The 7,996-nt window shown below is 47.6% G+C and overlaps 1 protein-coding gene across 2 annotated transcripts; it reads left to right on the top strand.

The window, feature by feature from the left end:
* The first annotated feature begins 521 nt into the window (after positions 1-521).
* Positions 522-3,643, top strand: HOXD10 (homeobox D10). Of its 2 annotated transcripts, XM_026677742.2 has the most exons (3): positions 522-1,157; positions 1,227-1,356; positions 3,366-3,643. In XM_026677742.2, exons 1-3 carry the CDS (start codon positions 537-539, stop codon positions 3,641-3,643), a joined length of 1,029 nt encoding a protein of 342 aa, XP_026533527.2. In that variant the 5' UTR covers positions 522-536. The 2 variants fall into 2 exon arrangements, with proteins under 2 accessions (XP_026533527.2, XP_087809585.1); XM_087953459.1 differs by having other exon boundaries at positions 522-1,356.
* The last annotated feature ends 4,353 nt before the right edge of the window (positions 3,644-7,996 follow it).

The following is a 7,996-nucleotide window of genomic DNA, read 5'->3' as shown; positions in this document are numbered from 1 at the left end:
AGCTTATCCAGTCTTATAACTGAAGTAGGTGTTCCACATTTCTGGAACAAAACAACGGGAAACTGCTTTAAATTCAGGCTCAACTGACTCGCTTCTGTGGTAATAAAAAGGAACGTGGGGGGAGAGGAATTAGAACAGCCTATTGCATGACCTTCTTTTAAATCGGCGGAGTGCAGCGGGATTGACTTTTGCAAATACACACATCCCCGAAACGGCGGTTGGGGGGGGTACAGACACACAGAGAGAGGAAGAGGAGAAGAAAGGCGTCCGGGGGCTGCGGCGGGCCGGCCGAGCGCCTGCATTTCCTCGTGGGCATCCTAGGTGTCGCTGTTGTCCACCTTTGGGCCGGAGCGCGGCGTGTCTCGGGGAGCACGTGACCGGCGGGGAGGTCGCGGCTCCCGGGCCGTTTTCGAATCTCATTGGCTCGCCTGTCATGTGGTCGTGCGGAGGCATCCACAATTACACGCCGGGAATGTTTTCGTGGAGATGTCAGCCTACAAAGGACCCCCTCTCTCTTCTCCCAATTCCTCCCCAAAATGTCCTTTCCCAACAGCTCTCCTGCCGCCAACACCTTCCTAGTCGACTCCCTGATCAGTGCCTGCAGGAGCGATAGTAGCTTTTATTCCAACAGCGCCAGCATGTACATGCCGCCCAGCACAGACCTTGGCACGTACGGGATGCAAACCTGTGGACTGCTACCGTCTCTGGCCAAAAGAGAAGCCAACCACCAAAATATGGGCATGAACGCGCATCCCTACATCCCTCCAGTAGACAATTGGACCGATCCCAACAGGCCGTGCCGAATAGAGCAACCTGTTAGCCAGCAGGTGCCCACTTGTTCCTTCGCGACCAATATTAAGGAGGAAAGCAATTGCTGCATGTACTCGGACAAGAGGTCCAAGTTGGCCTCCTCTTCCGACGTTCCTTCCTACCAGAGGTTAGTCTCTGACTCGTGTCCCCTGGAGAACCCCGAGGTCCCCGTCCCAGGGTATTTCAGACTGAGCCAGACCTACGCCGCTGGGAAAGCCCAAGAGTACCAGAACAGCCCTGAAGCCACTTCCACGCTCCTGCTGCAGCTAAACCCGCGCGGCGCTTCCAAGCCGCAGCTCGCCTCGCAACTTCCGATGGAAAAGAAAATGAATGAAAATCCCAGCGCCGCCGCCGCCGCCCCAGGCAACGGTAGCAGCGGAGGCGGCGGCGGCGGCCATCAGCACCACCAGCCGGAGAACTCCGCCAAAGCCTCCTCCCAAGTGGAAAGTGCCGAGTCTAAGTCCGCGCTGCCGGACGAGAGGAGCTGCCTGGCCGAAGCCGCCGCCGCCGCCTCCAGCCCAGAAAGCCAAGAGAAAGAGAGCAAAGGTCGGTATGGTTTGTCAAGTTGGGAACGTCCGTAAATGCGAGGAAAAAACCGCTGCCACCATTGCTCAGCAGAAAAGACGCTCCTCTTTCCCTCCCTCCCTCCCTCCCTCCCTTCCGCCGTCCCGTCCTGTCCTCGCTCGCCCGCTCGCCCTCTTCCCCTCGGTTGGGTACTCCAGGTGTTAGACGCCCAGGGAAAGCGGGAGCAGCTAAGGGCTCCCTGCAATCTGTTGTTCCGACTTCTCTTCCTGGCTCTGGAACTTGCTTTTGCCCCCTTCGTTGGGCTGGGCGTCCAAACAGAACATCCCAAGAATTGTGAAATTACAGTCTCTTCAGCACCCCCCTACCCACCGCCCTCTTCCCTAGTCGCACTCAGATTCAACCTTTCCTCTGTGGGCTTTCATGAATCTAACTGGGGTACAGGCACTTCAAAATAAGAGCATTCTTCTTTCAGAGGAGATGGCGCAGAACCAGATAAAAGTTTGAAAGAGGGAGGCTTTAGAAGCAAGCTTCATCTTCTTCTTTTTTTTTTTTACTAGACGGGGTGTCCATCCAGCATTTGGATTCAGTTTAAATCTCCAATGGTTGATTATAGTTTGGAGTTTAATCTTCTTTAAAAGGAATGGGTGGTGAGCTACAGGAGATTTCATCTCTGGAAGGGTGGAGGGAGGAAAACACACCCCCCCCCCAAATAATTTTGCAGCCACTGGTGAGAATTTGACCTTATTATGTATATTTGAAATAAAGGATAACAACGGGCATTGCACACAAATCAGATATAAATTCTGCATCTAATGTGAGGATGGAGTGGAGAGAATACTTAAAATGAATATATCTATATCTATATATCTATATATATATCTATATATATATATCTATATATATATCTATATATCTATATATCTATATCTATCTATATCTATCTATCTATATATCTATATCTATCTCTATCTATATCTCTATCTATCTATCTGTCTGTCTGTCTGTCTGTCTGTCTATCTATCTATCTATCTATCTATCTATCTATCTATCTATCTATCTATCTATCTATCTATATATATATATATCTATATATATATCTATCTATTTTCTCAGTTTGATATTCATTGTTCAAACTTTGGGGTTAACCAAGAGTTCAAAATATCCCTGCTTTAATGTTCAATGGCAGGAGAGTTATAGGTGAGGCCCTTTCGCAATGAGTGAAATCAGAGGGTTTTTAACTGTGGCTTTCTGTCCAATCTTTTGATTAGAATCAGTGTTTTACAAGATGTGGGCTGATCCACACCCATTAAGGTCATATTGTTGACAAGGCGGCAGGATTGAAACAGTCCCCATGAAAAGGTTATAGTTGAACCAAAATGTGTCTGTTCCCAGAGTGCCTAGATATTCTCATGCCATCTTTCTCCTGAACACCTAATTCTCACAATACTGTCTATGTCTATTTACCCATGTACTACTATTATTAATTATTATTATTATTATTATTATTATTATTATTATTATTATTATTATTATTATTATTATTATTATTATTATTATCTTCTTTACTACCCTCTTATTGCTATGTTGTTGTTGTTGTTGATGATGATGATGGTTACTTTGTTGCATGTACACTGAGAGTTTTCAGCACCGCAGACAAATTCCTTGTGTACCTAATGACACTTGCCCAAAGAAAGTATTTTATATTCTAGTGTATATTCTATTTGCCCACCAAGAATATAACTGAACAGTCCCTATCATAGTAAATTGTGTGTTGCTGGAATTTTAAGAAAGCTAATATGAAAAAAAAAAATGTTTTTTTTAAAATCACAACTTCTTCCTGAATTAATGCAGTCACCTAGCTGGCAGTGTTTCATACCCCACAAGGCAAGCCATCCTTTCGGTCAGACACAATGGAAATGGGTTCATGGCCAAGGCTATAGTATAAGAGACTGAGGTCCTTTCTTTTCTGTTTTGTTTTGTCTTGTCTTCCTCCCCCCCCCCCCTCTTCCTTCTCCCTTCGATTTCACTAGAGGAAGCCAAGTCTGATACTCCAACCAGCAATTGGTTAACGGCAAAGAGTGGCAGAAAGAAGAGGTGCCCTTACACTAAACACCAAACACTGGAATTAGAGAAAGAATTCTTGTTCAATATGTACCTCACCCGAGAGCGCCGCCTAGAGATCAGTAAGAGCGTAAACCTTACTGACAGGCAGGTCAAGATCTGGTTCCAAAACCGCAGAATGAAACTCAAGAAGATGAGTAGGGAGAACCGAATCCGTGAACTGACTGCTAACCTGACCTTCTCTTAAACTTTGGCACAACCTGGGCTGGCCATAATGCTGTTGCCATTGGTCGCCCCATGGTTAAGAAACACTAGCCCAGGTGGGTGTGTGGGTGTGTGGGTAGCGGTGGAGGGTACATGCCTTTGTGTTCAATTTTTAAAATTTCTGATATAATGTGTCCTTTTGTTATTATTTTTAGTGATGCAAATGTCCATGTATGTTCCTATGATATGTCTTTCTCTCTGTCTGTCTGCCTCTCTCTGTCTCTGTCTTTCTCTCTCTCTCTCTCTCTCTCTGGTTCACATGTATAGTTTGTTTTTCTTCATCGTAATGCAGGGTAAACTGATTGGTCCTTATAACTTGGTCTTAACTTATTAGAGCTGTTGACTATTCAGACAATGTACTTTTTTATGTTTTTAACTAAACAATGGGTATTTATGTGGGCGCTACTACATGGACCATAACGTTTGGCACCTATACAACAATAATTGAATAAAATAAATTAATAAATGTGCTTCCTGGATTTGGGAAGCCGAAGAAAGGACAAACAAGCACAGTTGATGATGTAAATCTCCATCCTTCCATGTGTTAGGTTTGTGCTTCATGTCAAGGTCTCCTTCACCCATAGCTATGGACGCTATTTTTCTCTCTCTCCTTGTGGTGCATATGTGGAATCCCGTGGTCTTTACAAGCAATATGTCTCCTTTTTGTGCATGTCTTATTTGCATGTATAATGCAATAAATCCTGTAAAGTTATTAGAGTTCTATTCGTCTTTCCAGAAAATCTGAGCAGCAAAGAGTTGGCCGAATCCCTTCCTGCGGGCCTGGGAAAAGACAAGCATGCAGGAAAGGGAAGTTGCTGCCACTGACTGGTTCCCATTTTCCTCTTCCTCTTCCTCCTTCTTTTCTGAGGACTGTTAACTGTAAGATCAAATGCAAAATCAACGGGCTGGTTGTAATGGGGCCAGGAAGCTTTCAGGGTGGACAAAACTTTTGACTTAAAGCGGACACCAGCCTCCTTTCCACAATTACATGGTCAGTGGCTTCAAAAACAAGCAAAGCAGAAACCTCAAACCAAAGTAAGGCAATATTTGGAGCAGGATAAACAGGATGTTTTGTAAATATTGGCCATGGGCAATCTAGCAGGCTAGGGAAACTTAAGGGAAACCTCCCACACATCGTGCTTTATTTTCTTTAAGTGTGTGTGTGTGAGAGAGAGAGAGAGAGAGAGTTTAATTAGGCAGAGGAAACTGCAATGAGTGTTCGCCTTCTGAAAATCAGAGAAATAATTTTGTCTATCTTACCTAGCCCTTTCCACTCCGCTTTCAAAAGTCGCCCTGTTGCAATGGGTGCACGGGATTTTTGTGTGGGCATGGATCAATGCAAATCTGTTTCAATTTCCCTGCAATCTTGGCTGTTTTGATTGTTCTTGTGCCAAATGTCAAGATAGTGAAGCTTGGGACTTTTTGCCTCCCATATTCCTGCAAAATAAATATTACCAGCAGTCATTTTATCTTCTGCAAAAGGAGGCTGGGAGGGAGGAAGGGAGGAAAAGGAGGTCGAGAGAGGGGAAAAAAACCACTGGGGGCAAAGAAGCAGTGAAGCAGAAACGACGTTTAAGTGGGAGTTTGCAAATGAACGTGACTCTCAAATGAAGTCCAAATGGTACCATGGAAGATAATATTTCTAACTCAGGGTTGAACCGTGGGGTCCTTGGTGGTCTCTGACTTGGTTGTTTTCTTGCAGACGTTTCATTACCAAAGTAATGTTTGTTTGCAAGAAAACAACCAAGTTGAGAAAACAACCAAGGATTCTACCGAAGGACGTCCAAATGCTTGGATCCGTGTTCAGCTTCCAAGAGCAGGTCCCCCATTGACCCAACTTGCTTTGTAAACCAGGACCTTATCTCTGCCTTTCCGAAAATACTGTATTGCTTCCCTAGTGATACCTGAGTAACTCGGAAAAGGAAGGCCGGAGTTCTGGTTGCTTTTAGTCCGCGAAGGAAGTTTTCTGAGAAGAATCCCCGAGCTGGCGAAGGGCTCCGTCCTTAGGAAAGTCTTTGAGTATTACTAACTCCCAGGGAAGTATTAAGAAAACTTTGCCCATGAGCGAACCGTTCGTTTTTCTTTGTTTATCTGCTGATGTCCCTCGCCTGTTTCCTTTTGATCTGGTGGATCGAGCACGGTTTCCTTTATACATTACTGCTTGAAATGTCAGTCAGTTTGGTATCCGGACACCTCCTTGCTGTACATAACAGGATTTGGATGTGTAACCTACTTGGAAGAGGGAAAGAGGGAAACTGTTTTTTCAAGAAACACCCGACACGTTGCCTTCTTCGGCAGCGTCTCCAAGCCCACTTTATTTTGAACATAAATTCTGCGCCAGCCGATTCCACATTGTCATACCAATTAGGATAGGTATGTTTCTCAGTCTTGCGCGTGGCTGGCTGGTTGTGCGTGCTTGTGCATAGACCCAAAGGCACGGGCACACACACACACACCCATAAACGTGTGCGTTTGCCGTAATAAACCGAAGGCTTTCGCGTTGGTTTGAAATTAAAAGGAATTAGAGCTGTAAACTCGCAACACGCCGCCTTCTAGCAAACCTCCGAAAGGAGGGGTATAAACAACCAGGAAAGCGCCTCCACCTCGTCTTTCTCCGCCTTTCGGGAGGCAAAGGTGCCGGACACCAGAGTCCGGCTTGTGTCATTGACGCCAAGATTTTGGATTCTTGCCCCTCGTTCAAAGCGAACCCAGGTCTAGCCTTTCTGGAGAAGAAAAGAAAAAAAGAGAGAGAGAGAGAGAGAGAGAAAGCGCTTGCAAAAAAAAAAAAGTGGGGTGGAGGCGGAGTTGAATTACTAGAAGACCGGCGAGACCATTGTTCGCCTTAGCGCTAAAAAACCTACAGGCGGAAACTTGGCCTCCACCAAGTCCGTAATAAAGGCGATAAAACGCGGCTGAAATTCCTCGATTCCAATGGGGGGTGGGGGAGAGGTGGCCGGAGGTTCCCGACTAGTTTTTTTAAAAAAAAAAGGGGGAAAAAAGCATTTATTCCTGGAAGTGGGCAGGGGCGCCCCCTCCACCCGCCCACCCCTCCTTTTTCGACTGCTGTCTTCCAGCGGGCTGGGCGTAGCAAGGCCGAAGCCGCTCCATTCACGAGGTGCGCTCATTTATTTGTGTTCCCTTGGAACTCCTGCAAGTTATACCGCCGCTTCTTTGAAGTCCTTGCGGTTCAGACCTCTGGGAAACGCCGGCATTCAGCTTGATGTTAGCCCTGAACGCAGAAAGGGGGGGGGTGGGGGAAGGAGGGGAGGGGAGGCAGAGAGACAGATAGGGAGGGAGGCGGGGGGCTCCGTGCCATCAGCCCGTTTTATTAGACGACGAGCGCATTAATCTGTAATCAAATGCATCTCATAAAAGATTTATTGAAAAGCATAAAATCATCGCGGGGAGAGAGAGAGAGAAAGTCTCGACTTCCACCTGTTTTCAGACGAGGCCCGGGGCAACCCCCCCCCCCCTCCCTTCTTCCACTTATGTCGGGGGTTCCCGTTTTAACTCGGGCTCTCCCGCGCAGCGGCGTCTGTCGCTCGGTTTCTCCAAGAGGTTCCCGAGCCTCGCTCTGGCCAAGCGAGCCCCGCGCACTGCGCAGTTGCACGAGGTGCCTCTCGCCCCTCGCTTTCCTGGGGCCGGGTTGGCGACGGGCGCCCTTCCTCCCTCCTCCTCCTCCTCCTCCCCTCTGGCGATCTCTCAGGGGTTCCTGGCCAGCGAGAGGGACGAGCCCAGCCGGGTCAGCGCTGCCCGCTCGCCGGACAGGCGGGGGCAAACGGATGGCAGATAACGCAGCCCGAGAAGGCGAAGAAATAAATCCGCCAACTTGCGCTGCTCCCTCTGCGGGGAGGGCCACGCCCGGAGCCTGGGCTGAGGCAGGGCTGCCGTGGAAGGATTCGGCTCTTCTCGCTCTCTTCACCACCACCCCGTCCCCCACCCCACGGCGCATAATATCAGGACTTTCGTTTTTCCAATGCAGTTGAGGGAGAGAGAAGGGGAGAGAGAGAGAATGTGCGTGTGTGTGTGAGAGAGAAATGTGTGTGTGTGAGAATGTGTGTGTGAGAGGGAGAGAATGTGTGTGTGTGTGTGTGTGTCTTCATGGAATCATGCCAGCCACCCTTCCCGAACGCCAATGTAGCGGATTGATTTACTTCGAGTATTGGTAAATATGATCATCACGTGGGCAGAGGGACCAATAGTAGAAGCTGGGAAGGCTGCAAAATTCCAAGATTGTTTCCCCGGACCGGGCGAAAATCCCCAGTTAAAACAGTGGTAATCTTTTTTTCCCCCTTGGATCTCTCTCTCTCTCTCTCTCTCCCCACACACACACCCC

The sequence above is a fragment of the Notechis scutatus genome, chromosome 1 (assembly GCF_049901735.1).
Source record: "Notechis scutatus isolate UNSWTSFEM ecotype Mainland chromosome 1, rNotScu1.2, whole genome shotgun sequence".
Lineage (NCBI taxonomy): Eukaryota > Metazoa > Chordata > Lepidosauria > Squamata > Elapidae > Notechis > Notechis scutatus.
Note: the sequence above shows the minus strand (reverse complement) of the source record. Positions and strands in the feature narration are given on the sequence as shown.

Bases quoted from the DNA above. Each gene is read 5' to 3' on its own strand.
- HOXD10 (XM_087953459.1), top strand. From the start codon at position 537: ATGTCCTTTCCCAACAGCTCTCCTGCCGCCAACACCTTCCTAGTCGAC. The intron at 1,357-3,365 runs GTCGGTATGGTT...CGATTTCACTAG, and splicing joins CCAAGAGAAAGAGAGCAAAG to AGGAAGCCAAGTCTGATACT.